The sequence below is a fragment of the Corapipo altera genome, unplaced genomic scaffold (genome assembly GCF_003945725.1).
Source record: "Corapipo altera isolate COAL_440 unplaced genomic scaffold, ASM394572v1 51, whole genome shotgun sequence".
Lineage (NCBI taxonomy): Eukaryota > Metazoa > Chordata > Aves > Passeriformes > Pipridae > Corapipo > Corapipo altera.
This window is the reverse complement of record NW_020884892.1, coordinates 9614722-9632184: the sequence shown is the minus strand read 5'-3', so window position 1 is coordinate 9632184 and position 17463 is coordinate 9614722. Positions and strand designations below refer to the sequence as shown.

The window sequence follows — 17463 nt, the reverse complement described above, 5'->3', positions numbered from 1 at the left end:
GGAGCTACTTCTGAATATTTACAGTAATCAGCTTTCAGTTCTATAATTACTCCTGTGCTTCCTATGATTTATAGGGTGCCAGTTGCTTGGAGCTTGATGGACAGGAAAGGTATGCCACCCCTCCTCTTTACAGCAGCAATGATTTCATTCCTATTTTTACGTGAGCATTTTCTGTATATTATGTATGTGGTAAACTTTCCTTAAAAAAACCCCAAAAAACCAAAAAAAACCAACCAAACAACCAAAAAAAAAAAAAATCAATCAACCAAACCAAACAAAAAACCAAACAAACAAAACCCCCAAACAAAAAACAAACAAACAAAAAACCAAAGTGAAAAGTGATATTTATGCAGATATTTATATTTTTGCAGAGGAAATAAAGTCAGGACTTGACATTTAGTGCAAAGCTGGGTTTACTTTGCTACTCAAATCTTTGCCAGTTCTGCAGATTTATCCCCTGCCCATCCTCTTCTAGTAGTCAAGAGCATGTGTAAAGCACCCTTTTAGAAAGAGATTTGAACCTCATGAAGTAAAGGCACAGCTCTGGGAATTGGTTGATTGCTGAGGAAGTGGCCTTCTCATTTGTCAGTAGCAGGTTATCACTCCAAGGCACTGGCATCTTCCTCACTCAGCTTTTATTGGGGCTAAGGTAACTCAGTGGGGATTTTCACACTGATTTGAGAGGGAAATTGGAAGTAAAGTAAAATTGAATTATGTCCTTGAGATTTGTCTTTATGAGTGGACATGCTTTGTGCACACTCCTAAACAGGAGATTTCATTCTTCTCTGGATTTCACTGCAACAAGTTGTCTAGATAGTGTTAGGAATATTGATGAAAGTACTAGCAGAATTAACACAGAGCTGTTTTGGGGTTCAGCTTAGTAACTGGATATGATCTGTGTGTTTTGAAGGTTCATGTAATGCTGGCTTCCTCTAAAAAGGGAACTCGAAATGAAAACTCCCAGTACAGAATTGGGCGTATAAACTGTGAAATGGCAGGAGCAATATTCTCTCCCCAACACCCTCCCACCCATTTTACTGAGTTCTAGATCCAATTTAAAAACAAGACAGATATCTTTCTGTCTCTTAATACAGTAAATTGATTTCACCATACTATGCTTCCTTTATTTTGTCTCTCATCAGTAATACCAAAATGTTACTTGACACTAATTGGCATCCTTGTTGGCAGAACCAGCAGAAAGACTCTTGACTGAACAGGAATGGAGAATAAAACGTTTCCTGCCCTAAAGGCAATCTTTTGTTAGCTGTATTGTTTGATATCTACAATATGGAATAAAATAAACTTGCTATATTATTCTTATGAAGTATTTATTACCCTACCTAATGCAATGGAAAGTAACAGAAATAGTTGCATCAGGTTGCCAATCTCAATAGTAATTTTCCAGCCACAACTGAATTATGCAATTTAATTTTACTGATGCTGACTTTCATTTCAGTTACTCAGAGAAGCTGTATTCTGCAGCTGAGGCACTGTATTCAAAATAGCTTCCTGACACATTTATCTTCTCTTTAATTGGTCAGACACAAACCAGGTTTCACACAGGAAACAAACACTGATGATAATTTTAAAAAGGAAAACAGTGGTTTAAGAGGAATTGTATAAATGCTGTAAAAGAATAAAATGTTTCAGTTTAAAAGTAATCTTCCTGATCTCTTTGGGCCTGTGTAACTACATATACTTCCCCTGCCATATCTGAAAACGATGAAATGTACTTAAGTGCTGAATTGCTTCCTTCCAGAATCCCACTGGCACACACAAATTGTAACCCACAAACCACCACTTTTGCAAATAGGGCCCAGATGTCCTTTCCTATGGACTGGTACCCTCAGGTAATATGGAATAAAAAAATATAAGTACCAGGAAATTGTGCACTGTATATTTCTTGAAGACTTGTGTTGGCAGTGTAATTGCCAGTAGTTTACTCTGCTTTTGTGAACACTGACGGCCTTCATCCAGAATACAGGAATAAAAGCTGTGGGAAGAATTTTACACAAGGTGATGCACATCCAATAAGGGCAGGGACAAAAGGTGCACAGAGCACATTTCTTAGCTGTAGAAAAGCCCATTTCTAGTATGGTGAGGTATATAGAACTTGATAATATTAACAGATGAAACTTTCTTCCAGGAGACTGGATCTATCTTAGTTCTTCTTTATATGGAAATGGTGGGACAGATTAGCTACTGTGACCAAAATTCACAGGCAGCAAGAGGAGAAGGAAGTTCTCTGCCAGCTCCAGGGTAGATCAGACCAAACAAGGATGGGCTGGGAGCAGGCAGATGTCAGCATGAGCATCCACACAGTCAGAGCCCTTTCTCAGTTTGGAAAACAGAGATAGTGATGTCCAAGGATGAAAGAGGGTATCCGCAGAGCTGGTTTTGAAATAATTTTTGGATCATACTTGCTTATGGCATTTGCTGCAGAACTTATCCTGCAATTGCAGCCCCAGTTGCAAAGCACCACTGACATGACAGACTGAGTACTCCTGTCCTCCTCCAGGGGCTCGTTGGAAGCTTGGGGGATAGAGAAACACCCACCTGCCTCGCAGAAATTTTTACAGTCTGAAATCTCCAGTGATAAATACTTTCAATTTTAAAATCTGGTTAATACTGTTAAAAGGAACCTATGCTTTCTTAGGATAGCACCTGCGTGTTGCAAGGTGAATACTTGCATGTCTCTGTGGCAGAGACCAAATCATATAAGATTTAGAAATACTTTTCAATATATTGTGGAGTATAAACGCACAGTGGTTGCCCTCTGCTGCAGATCCTATGGCATGTACCACCAGTTGGGCCTGTGAGAAATGCGGGTCTGAGCAGCAGTGCTCATCTTCCCATGCTAGATCACATTCTGGCTCTTTTGCTTTGTTATTTTTCCAAGCTGCTGCTGACTCTCAGGTCCATGTGCTTGGTGGTATTTCCTTCCTGACATCCCACCAGCACCCTCCCTGCACAGTGACCACAGCATGGTTCAACATGAAGTGTTTTGTATGGCTGTTTACTCTACTCCAGGGGGTTGGGATGCAGATTCCCAGACTGAGATCAGCAGAATAGATGTGATGAGTTCTCAAAAGGCTTTGCTTTTCTGAAAAAGTCCCTTTTGGAGATGAAGCTATCAGCTATCTTCTTTGACATATGCGGTCCACCTAGACTTCAGTAAAGCCTTTGACAGTGTTTCCCGCAGCACTCTCCTGGAAAAACTGGAAAACCCCACACCCATTGTGTGGGTATGTGCACTTTCCAGTGGGTAAAAAACTGGCTGGATGACCCAGCTCAGAGTGTTTCCCAGTATTGGAGCCAGTCCTGTTTAATATCTTTATCAGTGATCTAGATGAGGGTATCAAGGGCAGCGTCAGCGGGTTCACAGATGACACTAAGTTGGTTGGGAGTGTTGATCTGATGGAGGGTAGGAAGACTCTGCAAAGGGATCTGGACAGGCTGGATCAATGGGCTGAGGCCAGTGGTATGGGGTCCAGCAAGGCCAAGTGTCAGGTCCTGCACTTGGGTCACAACAACCCTAGGCAATGCTACAGGCTGGGGGAACAGTAGTGGGAAAGCTGCCCAGGGAAAGCCCCTGTGGGTGCTGGTCAACAGCGACTAAACATGAGCCAGCAGTGTGCCCATGTGGCCATGTGGCCAAGAAAGCCAGTGGTATCCTGGCTTGTATTGGAAATAGCGTGACCAGCAGGACCTGGGCAGTGGTGAGGCCGCACCTCCAATCATGTGTTCAGTTCCAGGCCCCTCACTACAAGATGGATATTGAGGTGCTGAAATGTGTCCAGAAAAGGGCAGTGGAGCTGGTGAAGGGTCTGGAGCACAAGTCTGATGAGGAGCAGCTGAGGGAGCTGGGAATGTACAGCCTGGAGGCTCAGGGTGGACTTTATCACTCTCTACAACTGCCTGAAAGGAGGCTGTAGCCAGGTGGGGATCGGTCTGTTCTCCCAAATAACAAGCGACAGGGCAAGAGGAAAAGGCCTCAGATTGCACCAGGGGAAGTTTAGGTTGGATATTGGGAAAAATTTCTTCATGTAAAGAGTTGTCAAGCATTGGAAGAGGCTACCCAGAGAAGTGCTGGAGTCACTACTCCTGGAGGTGTTTAAAAGATGTGGAGATGTCACACTTAGGGACACGGTTTCATGGTGGACTTGGCAGTGCTGAGTTAATGGTTGAGCTTGATGATCTTAGAGGTCTTTTCCAACCTAAAGGATTATATGATTTTATCAGCGCTAGGATTTTATGATGGTAGTGTTAGATATTGGATGCGAATGTCACTGAATTATTGCTATGGGTCAGAACCAACTCAAGTGTATATGTGGCTGTGTGTATGTGGGGATGGACTGGGCCTAGACCTGCAGGTACATAGTAAGGCCTGCCTTATCAAATGAGGCCTACTGAGAGCATGTGGCATCACTGAAGGCCCTGTAGCCAGGCTATCAGTCAAGGCAAACCTGGCTGGTAGCCTGCCCATACCATGCCCCTGCAGCCTTTGACTGGCTACAGCTCATCTCACTCTGGCCTGGAAGGTACTGGCCAGATATCCTGCCTGGGAGGGAAAACTGAACTGTATAAATACACAAGACTCCACCTGAGCTTGCTCTCTCTTCTTTCCTGCAACCTGAACCATGTGAACCATCAGATCTTGTCGGTAACTGTTTTTCCTTTTCTTGCTCTCTCTTTTCTCCTGCTGTCTGCACCATGTGAATCATCGAATCTTGTCGGTAACCATTTTTCTTTCCTTTCTCACCTCTCTTTCTTCTCTCATTCTTTGCCTTTTTAGTCTGTTTTCTTCTTTTACTCTTTTCCCTCTCTTGTGGGTAACTTAAAGCCAATGTATTGTGTTTTACTGAAGATAGTATATTGATTATTTGCAATAGGTGTATTCTGTGGAATGCATCTTTGTGCTGAGTGCTTTAGTGAAATATTTTTTCTTGGCTGTATTTTACTCCTGGAAAACCTTTTGCCAAAATATAATTTTTCTCATTAGGTTAAAAGAATTTCTCTTAGAGAAGTGAGTGTGTGATGTTTTCTCCAGATGCAAATGTGAGGTTCTAACAAACCAAAAGGCTTTTTAAAAGTCTTAAATAAAATGTAAACATTCTGGGCGGCTTATGGCTTTAAATCTGGAGTGTAACAGGTAGTAAATATGCAGTAAGATGTCTTAGGCATGATATCAGTACCATCTGCCCCCACCCTCCTCTAAAACACCTCAACTTTATAAGTTTTATTGAGGTAATTGCACTTGACCATACCTAGTGTGTTCAAGGCAGACACATGTTCTGCTGGCTTAGCACAGCAGCAGGTGTTTATAATCTCTCAAGAGTTAATCTTTTATCAGCAAATGACTTTCAGAGATGAAAACAAACACTTTGTAGTGACTTAGTGAGAACAGTAAATATTGACACGTGCTATCTCCCTGTCTCTGCAGAGAAGTCTTATACATATATTTAATTTTCCCTATTGTTTGCAAGGATTCTGTACCTTTATACAGCAACATTTCCTTTATCAAGATGATCAGTGCATTTACTTTTAAGTATCAAGACACATGATGCAGCTGAAAGTTCGTTATAATTGTGGAAGTAGATTAAATATCTAACAAAGTATTATTTCTCTTGCTTTTGTTGAAAAGCTTTCCCTCTTTTCTATAATTGCCATAAATAATGAACTATGTGCTGTAATATTTACCTTAGATGTCCAACTGCTGATATTTCATACTTTGTAAGTGAAAACTTGCCATATATGTGAAATACCACTTCTTTGTTAATTCAAGATTTCTCTTTGGAACCCCTTTCTTGGAGATACCAACTGCATGTAGCAATTTATAAGTATCATTGAACCATAACATAAATCCTTGATTTAATTTGTCATAGATTTCCTCCTCCAAAATTAACACATATTTTTTAATATAATTTGTCTAGTTGAACTCACACCTGGATAATATCAGCTGTTGGATATATCCAAGATTTCATTGTGCTGCAAATTATAACACATCACATTTTTACAGGTGATGCCTTGCTATATCTCAGTAAATTGCAAGACTTCAGTTAGTCTTTGAAGTCCTGCAACACAACTTTGTTTTTATTATATGCCCAGTTCCCCCTGTGCTGGCACCATGCAGAATTACTCAGTTGTTTGTGTGGCAGTTCTTTCCTGGCAGTTTCCAGACATAAGAACAGTAACCTCACCCACAGTAATTCATCTGCTTGTGCTAAATCTGGAGACCACTTTGCATATTTTTCATGATTTTGCCCTTGTAGGAAAGTCAAAGAATAAGAACTTCGTATGTAATTTTATAATCTCCCAGCTTCTTTGTCTGTCAGCTTCTTGTTGTGCTCTTGCAGTTGTCTTTATCTGCAGCAGGAATGGGTTTTGTTTTTGAAAGAGCCACATGCTCTATGTTTTATGTAAATAACATATGAAGACTTCTTTTCCTATTAACTACTGAATTCTATTTTTCTGACAGAGAATGGGTTTCAGTTTTTAACAGCTGCAACAAAAAGAAAGATACCCAGATGGGCCTTTTCATCTTCTACTTTCCTTGCCACAGACTGTACTTTCCATACTTTATTTGGAAGCAAAGAAAAGCTGTTGGCTATGTTCTGTAAACTTGCTAAATTGAAGATGATAAATCCTCATATACACACTGAAAAGACTGCTGAAATGCATGTGATTCAACACTGGATTTTCATGCTAGAGCAGGTAATGTGTATTTGAAAATAGATCACAAATAGGTGGCAAACTGACTGAAAAGACAAAATGTGTATAGAAACACTTATCTGCATAACTATTTTAAGGCAGCCAAACTGAAATGTTAATGTGCTGAGCAGAACATACCACTTTAATAAGAGTAGTAAGTGAATTTCAGTTCCCATGGAACTTTTTACACTTTTCTATTGTAATCTTGATGCTTTAAAGACAGTGCATGTGAATATACCACAGTTCATTGAAACAGCTCAGAGAACATGGTTCCCTAATTATAGCACAATGTTTTTTTCTGGGCCTCCTTACAGTTCCAGGACCTACTTATTTCTGAATATGCTTATTGGCTTCGCCCTTACTAGGATGAGCTGGAACAACTCTCTGGATTTTGTATTTCAGGGCTGGGATCTGTCTTGCAATTTTGTATGAGAGGATTGGTGGAAACAAGAGTAGTTCAAGCTTAGATCCATTGTCTGTTCAAAGTGAACTCCTTGCAATCCAAATGAGAAAACATCCAATTTCGTACAGCTGCACTGCTGAAAGTTTAACACACAGTTGAATACATTCACAGGTGGGCTTATCTACAGTCTGCGTAGCATATCAACATTTATAAAAGGTGGAAATGCAAGTGTTGTGTTCGTATGGTGCAGGGAATCCAAGACGCAAGACCCAGGGCACTGTGCTCACTGAACATCTGTAGTCTCTCTCCCCAGATTTGTGGGAGCTCCAAGCAGGTGGAATTCATCAGTGTGTAAAAGGAAACTAATCTGAATAGGTGCCATTATTAAAATGCATTTGCTGTGCCAGATTAGCAGAAAAACAGGAAGGCTTTGAGAGGAATGGGAAAAGCATTGTCCAGTGGCGAATAAAGTACCAGTGACTCTCCTCCACCCACATGTGTGTCAGTGCAAGGCAGGAGTGGATGAGGGACGGTGCAGGAGTGGGAGGTTTGTCTGGTGGAGGTGTGGACGTGGAGCTGAGTCAGGGCTGGGTGAAAGTCGAGCTGTTACCCTGGCAGGTCTCAGCAACTGGTCAGTGTTTGCCAGACCCATGGACTTGCCATCGCTCTGTGGAAACCAAAGTGGACACACACTTCCACCATTTCTCTGGCAAGGGACCAAAACTGGACTGGCCAACGACCTGAGGCACAGAAGAGACAGGCTCAGCAAACTGTGTGCTATCCACAGAGAGAGGCATTTTTTTAAGGAACTAGTATTTTATAGTGTTGATTTGTTTCCTTCCCTTTTCAACACTGGTTCTGCTTTGGAGAGGGGAGTGAGGAAGCAAAATGACACGGAGCAGGAGCCAGACCCTTCCCTGGGCAACTTTGGGTTCTGGTGGGAGCAGCTCAGGCAATGCCCTCATTCAGATAACCCAGCAGCCCCCTGTAAGTCCCTGCAGCCCTCCAGTGTATGTGTCATCATCCTGCATTTGTTTTTGGTATGACATCAACTCTTTTGGGGCAATATCCTGCCACTCCAGAGGTCAAAACTGATATGGTCATCTGTGACTTGCTATATGAAAGTGCAGACTATTGCAGCCAGTAGTAGTGAAAGTCCAAAATAATCTCCTGCAGCTTCAAACTAGGTTTCACATAATTTTAATAGAGGAAACCAACTCATTAAAAGGATAAAGTGTACTTCTGAATAGACTGAGTCTACTGCCTTGTGGAGCAAAAGGCTTGGAAATGTGTTGTGTGCTGCTGAAAAGATTCAGTGCTGCTTTTGTCTTTAAATGGTGAAAGATACGACATATCCATGCTGAAAACTTGATACAGTCTGTTCATGCTTTTCTAACCTCTTCCTCTTAACCCCAGCACAAGCACACTCTCACACAAGCACGCACACACTTCAATGTGTCCTCTGGTCTCTCGAGAAAAGCTGCTCGCTCATCTGGCTCCTTGGGGAACTTTGATCTCCTTCCCACTGCTCCCTCGACGTGGAACAGCGTTTCCCCAGCTCCAGCCACAAGCTTGCTTGGTGACAGCGTTGTTTCTGGGGACGTGCAGAGCAGCTGGAGTGCATCACTGGATGTGGCCTACTGGGGACTGCAGCTTTCAGCTGGTAGAAAGCATTAATCACTGCAGTGGAGATGTACACAGATTATCAGCACTAAAAGTCATGGGGAATTGAAGTGGTGGGAGGGATTTAGGGAAAAAGCCAGTTATGAAAATGGCCTGATTTTTAAGGCATGAGTCATACCATTTATTAAAACATGCTTTTGTACTTTCTAAAGCCTCTTCAGTTCTATGAAATCGATGTAAAGCTAATATTTCTATCTCTGCTGTGCATCAGCCTCCTTGAAAAAGTGGAAAAGAAAAGCCTGTTTGAGCTACAAGCAGGTCCTAGGATTTTATGTCAGAATCAGAAGCTGAAAGAAGATTTGCATGGATGTTGCTATTTATATTTTGTGTATCTAAACAGAAACTGTGAAGCAGCCAAGCACAAGAAGAACCGAAGCTGCAACATTAAGTGCTCCTGATCAGAGAAAATCCAAAATAAATATTGTGATTTTTCTCGTCTTAACAGTAATGTAAATGGGGAATGACCAGATAAAATCCTTGCCAATGAAATTTTCAAACTCTAGGGACAGATGAGACAGTAAACTCTATTAATTAAATGGTCATTACCCCAGAAGAGATGTATTTTTGTGTAATTAATGGTGTAACTAGAAGGCAATACACCCAGGAAATGAGAATACAGGCTCTACTTGTTGCTGTGAAGCAGTGCTGTGCAGGAAAAGAGGATATACAGAACACAAATTTCCCATTTTATGCTACTTGTGCATTACAGTTGTAGTAACTGTGAGCCTGAAATGTACAAAAAGGACAACAGCAAGTAATAGAAGGGGAGTGAGATTATAACTGTGAGCATGCAGTTCTGGTAAGTGGATTTTTAGGAAAGATAAAGAAATTCTGAAGAGGACTCAAGGAAGGCTAAAAAAAGGTCAGAATTTAAGGGGTGTTATTTATTCAGTTGATAAAAGATGTGTTTGAGAGTTGGCTTCATTTCTTCAGAGACTTCTTTGCAAAGATTTACGACCAGATGTTATGTAACTTTCTGATGAAGGTGTGACAAAATCCAGGGATTAGCAGCTAAAGTTGAACAAATTCAGTGTTGAGTAAAATCAGGGCAGGGAAAGTAACTGAAGGCTTGAAGAGCTCGTAAGGGGAAGAGTAAAGTGGTCATTACAGACTGCTATAAGGTGCAAGTAAACTGAACTTTTTGTAAGGTTTAAAGGTAGTTTTTAAACTCGGTTTCTGGGAGAAATTTTGTGGTCTGTGTGTGTATGTGGGAGGTTAGACTGGTGGGCTGTAACAGAACCTCCACAGTTTGATATCGGTGACTGTGACTTAGTGTTGGTGCCTTTCCCTGCAGGACCATAAATGCTCCTGTGCACTTTTATGATTTTGGTGGTTGCCAGTCACCACAGTTTTACTTTACTCTCCTTGGTACATTTCTTTCTATTGCATAAGGGTGCACATTGTAACACGGACATGTTGCCACATGAACAGCAGTGAATTAAACTGGAACAAGAAACATGAAGTCACCCCACCTTGCTCTTTGCATCACCCTCATAGTGTACAAATACAGGTCCTGACACTGGTCAGCCACAGCCTGACTGTTTAAGACAAATTGGAATGTGTGCCAGTTTGTTTTTCTGTGCTGTATTATGAAGAGCAGTGAACTAATTCAGGAGTAGTTATGTCAATCCCTATCTGGGGGCAGCAGCTTCCAGGAGACGTACAGATACCTGGAGCAAGAGCCTTGTCAAGTGCCACAAGTTTATCTGCTACTGCATCTGAGCCAACACCCAGAGGTAACAACCTCTAAAGCACTTTTAAAGAAACCCTCTTGAGAAAGTGTGGAACCCTCTCAGCATTCTGCCATCAGTTTGGAGAAGTTTTTCACTCCCACTCTTATCTGCTGAATGCAGCAAAACACGGGATGCTGAAGCAGTTGAGCTGAGCACCCGTGCCTGCATCTGCACCTCTCACCTGGCAACTACTAAGTGCAACAAAACCAACCTTCTGTGTGTGCTCTGCTTCTGGCACTCACATAGTTGTGATTTATCAAGGACAAGGGCACATGCAGCTTCTCCTGGCTCCTGCTGAAAGTCAGCTACTGCACCTGAGGAGAGCTCCAGAGGCAGCCAAGATCTATGTCTGCTGCCCCCTCCTCAGTCTCTTTCTTCTGACCCATGGTCTGGAAATCCCTTTTTCCATACCCTTACAGATACACTCATGCTTAGTCAGAATCACAGCCTGGACATTTCATTACAAATCAAGAATAAGTCAGATGACTAAAAAAAAACCCCAAGGGTCACAGTAATAATTTTGGTGAGAGATTTTATTTGATGATGTATGCAGAAGGAGGCTGTTTGAGCTATACTACTCCTGTTTATATTTTTAAGTTCTTCTTATGTATGCAAAAAGTTACATGGTGCTACAAACACGTTATTTGCTCAAACTGAGGATGCTATATCACTCTCACATGAAATGTGAACTATCCTTAGAAATGAGGAATTAAACTATGAAAGTCAATGAGCACTCCAGATTCTGTATACAGGCTACTTGTTATAAGCATTCTGGCTGCAAACCCTTTGCTGTGAAAAGCATACAAAAATATTCTCCCACACACCAGCCATTGGTCTTACCTTTTCCACTTGCATTCATTTATTGTATAAAAATTAGCCTTTCTTGGACTAAAATAGATAACAGCAGAGATTAATTACTTCAATGGAAAACCTAAGCTTTGCTATTTCGAGTATATAAATATTACAATATTTCAGTCAAAACAAGTATTGTTATTCTAAAATATGTTCAGTATCTTGACATAAAAATGTTTACCTTATCTAGTTCATGGTCAGTAATTCCTGAATTTCAGAATGTTTTGTGGTGTCTGCAGCATGAGTGTGTGTTGATCTCTGATTATCATAATTCCTGAGGACTGTCAGAGCACTTAAGTTAATGACACAAACAACAGAATAATTTTATTTAAAAACCATAGTGTCATAATATTTAACTTGAATCATAAACCATACTGATATTTCTTATACTGCAAGTGGCTGGCTACACTAATTCTGTCTTTTAATATTATGAATCGCAGTAGTGCTGAATAAGTAGAATTTGCCTTTTTAAGATTAGGATGGCCTCAAAAAGAAAAGGGTTTTTTTGTATTTAAATTCGGTTATCCTAATAATGTTGTAGGATATTGCTAGATATTGCTACTTTTACTTATTATGTCAGTGATCTTAAAATGAGACTGGTAGCTGCGAACACCTACGTACTAACTCTGCCTCTGATAGCAAATCCTTTTGGGGATGTAGGCAAATTTCCACATCTCTCCTCCTCTATTTCCCTTCTTCAAAAATAGTGACTGTTAGTAAGCATTGTTCAATAGTATTGCATACTATATGTATCCAAAATGAGGAGCAGAGCAGCAGCGTGTGCCTGCAATAATTAACATGTCAGGACACAGTGACAAATTGCTTCCAATGTTAAATTGGACTAGCAAAGCCGTTTTGCTTATGGAGGATGCATGTGGCTGATCTGGGGACACAACAGTTTCAGCACAAAAGTGAAGCAGACAAAAGCCAAGCGGCCCTGGCTCTTCCAGAGGTCTTTGACAGAACTAGGTGATCTAGGGTTAGGGGTCTTTTGTGTAGATGGTACTTGAGAAATTGCAGCTTGGCTGGCTGGCATGACCTTTCTGTTTTCTTAATGAAAAAACGTAGCATTTCAGAATCCTAAGGGATGCCTTACAGCCTATGCCATGCTGAAGGACTCTGGGGCAGATGGTCTGTGTGGCAGTTTGGGCACAAGCATGTGCAGTTCAGAAAGTTCCTGTGTCTTGATTATTCCTTATGTCCCAAAGGCAGAAGTCCATTCGTACAGACAGTGGACTCTCTGACAGTGATCCAGACAGACAAGAGACATGCTTCTTTGCGAGGTGGGTAAATGATCTGACCTCATATGGCAGTTTCTGCATCCATACAGAAGACTGGGCCCTGAGAATCATGTCTACGACTGGAGTCTTCCTTATTGTCTGGGTGACTTGGCATCCCTGGGGAAGGTGACTGGACCTTTTCCTCTTTGAGGTTATTTCTTCAGCTCACAGGCATCAAATGACATTCTGGCAGTTTATGTCTAAATACAGCCTGTTTTGCAAGGTTGTCATGTGTGTGGTATAGTTTGGTGGGGTTCATGGAGAGCAAGCTGAGACACAGGGAGATGTTAAGAAGGGATGAGAGCAAGAAAGACTCTGTTGGGGATGGGGATGAAAGGAAGGCAAGCCAGTAGGGCTCCAGGCTCTGAGTCCTGGCACCTTGGACTTTGCTGCCTTTGGACCTCATGTGTTGGGCAGAGCAAAGAGCAAGACAAAAGTTCAGTATCTGCAGTAGGAGGCCAGATGAGTAAATTATGTATGTATTCATAGGCTTGACTGACCTGAGTGCATACCTGTGTTGTTTTTTACACTTTACATACAATTACCTATAGCCCACCAGTTCTTATGATGCAGTATTGGAAGAAATGCAATTTATAAACTAGGTAAATCCAAAATCTAGATCCTTCATGGAAAAGGTCAACTGTAGGAATTGATTTCTCTGCAACATGATCACAGAAGCTATGTGAAGATGGAGAAAATGCTGCCCAAACACCTACTGCAGCTATTAAGATGCTGCAGTTCTAATGCAGGGAATACTCCAGAGGGCTTTCCGGGGGTCAGACCCTGTAAGAGTTAGAGCACTTCCAGGACCTGGCACAGAGTTCCATCCACAACTGTTGCATTTTATATTGCTTGAAGATGCAGCATCAGTGGCAGCAAACATGCAGACATTATGGTGATGCTTCACTCTGTGGGTAGGCTCAGCGCTCTTGCTCTGACACCAGCATCCTGGGATTTGTTCTCAGTGCCAAAACAGGTTGCAATTAAGACTTTTGTTCATTATGTAAGAAATGATTTTTGGCCAGCTGCCTGTTCCCGAACCTCGTGTATCCGTGTGAAGGGGGGAAGTGGCCTGCAGGAAATGTCTGGGACATGATGTCTGTGGTGAACAAGACAAGAGGAAATACACAGGTCTTGATTTTTTTGCTGCCCTATGGCTTTGAACAAGGTAGCTGGAAAGAGCTCCCAGGAGCTGCCTTGTACTGATGAATTTACACAAAAATCAACAGAAAGTGCTAAGTGTGGTGTTTATTGACCAGTAGCAGCAAACAGCACACAGAGGAAGCACATATGGGGGTGCACCACTATTCGGCTGGTCATGGGGAGATAAAGTACTTCTGTTTCCACTTGACAATAAGAAGTGTGTGTCATTAATCAAGGTAGTGTAAAAGATTCCTCTCAGCACTGACCACTACAATTCCTACTTTGTTATTGTTGCTATAAAAGTGTGTATATTGAAGCCACCTGTGTGAAGCTCCCCACCTTCCTCCTCTTTCTGAGTCCGCAGAGGGGAAGAGGAGAGCTCTGAGTGTTGCTTCTTTACAGCAAGGCCTGTAGTGCATGCGTTGCTGATAGATATGCTCTGATTTCAATCCTACCAGGCATACACTTTCTATCCATTTCTTTTCTTAGTGTCCAACAAGCACCATTTCATGGACAGCAACTTGCTCTATCAGTGCAGAATGAACTTTCGCCGGCGGCGGCGATTAATGGAGCTCCTCACTGAGAAATCCCGCTTGATGCCTGAAAGCCATGACAGCCCGTTCTGCCTGCGCAAACAGAACCATGACAACAGAAAACACACCAGTTTTCTCTCAGGTGACTCCTGTCACTGTTCGAAGAAAAGAGCAGGGCTGGTATTATGTGTCCCTCCATAGGGATTGTCCATTCCCGCAAGTTACCAAATCTTTAACTCCCTGGGGTATATCTGTATCAATATCATTTCAGATGCTGATCAGAATTTGGTATCCATGAACAACCAGAACTGGGTAAAATCCCCCAAGCCCAAAGTAATTTGTTACATATTCTATGTGGAGTTTTCAAGAAGTTAAAGTGAGGGGAAGGGGCCCTGCAGCATTATGTACAGCATTATCTAGTAAGAACTGAAACAAGTAAACATGGAAAAACTTGGTTCCCTACATTGCAATGCCTCTTAGAAGACACTGCAATAGGAGCAGTTCAGCCATCCTGTTAGCTACAGCATTACACTCATGCAGTGACTCTTCTATATAGGACACACTGGCCCTTCCCAGTGCTGTCAATGAAAGCTTGTATTGTTGCTGTTGTTTCAAAGAAACCAGGGAAATGGTTTAATAACTGATACCAGTTCCCTTTCCCTCTGTATTTTCTCTCTGTTTGTAGTGAGTCCCACCAAGGAGATAAAGATCGTGTCGGCAGTGCGAAGGAGCAGCATGAGCAGCTGTGGCAGCAGCGGGTACTTCAGCAGCAGCCCAACGCTCAGCAGCAGTCCCCCCGTGCTCTGCAACCCCAAATCTGGTGAGCACCAGGATCACTTGCAATGCACAGGAGCCAGGGCGCAAACATCTGTTTGGGGAGAATGCCCAGCATCACACTAAGCTTATGTTTTCAAGAATATGTAAAAATTCACAGTGTCACAGGTTTTGTAGGCCAGAAGGGACTAGCTTGAAGTCTCATCTTCTAGCTTGAAGTCCTGCTGAACACAGTTATATCTGTGTCAAGTCCATAATTGTGGTTTGAGCTGCGGTTTATCTCTTAGGAGGACGTGCAGTCAGAGGCCTAGATTTGCCTCTTCATTGCCAAGCTCTGAACCAATTCAAATCTCCTCGTAGAGACATTCCTTTGGTGCAAGTCAGAGGAGAGTTTAACTATCCAGTGACTGCTTGAGCTGCTCTGAAATAACACCACTGAGAAAACAGAAGCCTCTAAAAAAAGAAGAGAGGTAGCATTGTTTCAGCCTGTCAGGGACCACTTTAGTATTTTTGTTTGTTTAAGTTTTACACTGGTCTGTTTTGAAAGGTAAAAGTAGTGTTGAAGCTTATTTTCCTTTTGAAAGGATTTCCTATCCCAGCCGGAAGGTTAAACACACCCATTCTTCCACAATTCACTTAAAATTGTTTCTTACTGTACATCTGGGAAGAGGAAAACAGACCAAGATAGATATTGTTTCAGCCTCTCTGTTTCCCTCAGAAACAGCCACAAATTTCAAACCAAGATCCCTTCTGCCCTTTGAGCCCCTTATTATTTCAAATTTGCCATGTCTCTGCTGGTGCTGTGGGGAGTACTGTGCAATGGGGTAAGGCTTCAGTGGATATGTGTAATCTTTGCTTTCAGAGGGGCGCTGGCATTTGAAGTGATTACTAGAGAGTGCCTCAAGCACTAGATGAATGCTGTTCTAAACATTGACCATTCACTCCAGAGAGGAGTGAACTAAAGTGCATTTCATTCCTGCTGTGCAGAGTGGCCATCAAAAAGGGAAACATAGTTACAGGGATATTTTCCTTCTCTCTCCTTTTACCACGTATCCTTCCCTCTCCTTAGCCTCTGCTGGGAATTCAGTATGAGGTTCTTAATTAAAAAAATTGAAAGGACTCAGTAGGAGAGTATGCTCAGAAGCCATAACTCCCTATAGCAGACCTGGAAATGCTGTCAGTGCTAGTGGTCATTGCATCTTTGGAGTATGTTGCTGTTGGGCATTCAGCACCACCTTCCAGTATGCTTATCCGTACAGGAAAGGAGCTTGCCTCTGTGTGAAGAGTGCCACATTATCATGCTTTGGTAGAATATCTCTCAGGTATACTTGCCCGGAAATGCTCTGGTAGATTTTGGATGGGGAGCTCTTTGTCCCCAGCACATTAATTACATCCTGGAGAATTTTCTGGGACAGATAAAACAGCATTCGTGCACTGTCCCTAGATGTGTGTGTTATCTGAAGTATGCCAACTATTCAGTTCATTTATGGTTCTGATTTTATATGATGTGTCAACCCATGAGTACAAGTTTATTTTAATGCAGCTGATTACACAACACTGGAAGAAAAAGGATAGGCTGATATTGCCCTTGCATGAATTCTGTATTTTTTTTAAAGAAATATTCCCTTAGGACTCATTTTCAAACTCTGAATAGCTTTAACAGACTCATATTTGAAAGAAAACAGCAATGGGTGTATAAACAGACTGATCCTTAGGAATTATACAATTACTGGCAGTGTAGGGTTATTTCTCCCATAGCGCAAGTACAAGTCCACACGTCAGCTCACATCGGTTAACATAAGGCTGTCAGATGTAAATGTCGCAAGGAATTCTTAATCCTCTGCTGGACTATAAAGCGATTTTGTTCACAAATAGTTTCCTGCTATCCAGACACAGAATGTGTCTCTGAACTACGTGCTAATAAACACAAGGCAGAGGTACATTTATTGTCGGATGAATTCTCTTGCAGGCAAACACTTCAAAAACACCCGGGTCGTGACTTGACCAATCATGTAGAAAACCAATCATCAAACAAAAAAGTATTTCTGGAGGTATAATGAAGGGAGGCACATAAGGGAGACTTGCACGGATGATTTATCTGATTCTGACTTCTTAAATGAGCACAATCATTCAGGTTTTTTTACATTGACCAGACATGCTCTGCAATGTGTAACACTGGCTAAATGACAGTTTGTCAAAATCCATGGGAAAATTAAAAAAAAAAATAAAAATATTGATTCGTATGCTAGAATTCTCCCTGCTCTAATGCATGCCATTAAGAAACCCAAGAATGTTTTCAAATACCATCTGTGGGAATTTTGCATCCCACCTGTGACTGAAAAGACAGACAT

General features: G+C 41.8%; 1 protein-coding gene across 1 annotated transcript in view; it reads left to right on the top strand.

The window, feature by feature from the left end:
* Positions 1-17463, top strand: part of DEPTOR (DEP domain containing MTOR interacting protein) — a 74102-nt gene that overhangs the window by 35182 nt on the left and 21457 nt on the right. Inside the window, exons 6-7 of the mRNA XM_027645617.1 lie at positions 14295-14480; positions 15024-15158. Coding sequence (XP_027501418.1) covers positions 14295-14480; positions 15024-15158 — 321 coding nt within the window. The remainder of the gene's footprint in view (positions 1-14294; positions 14481-15023; positions 15159-17463) is intronic.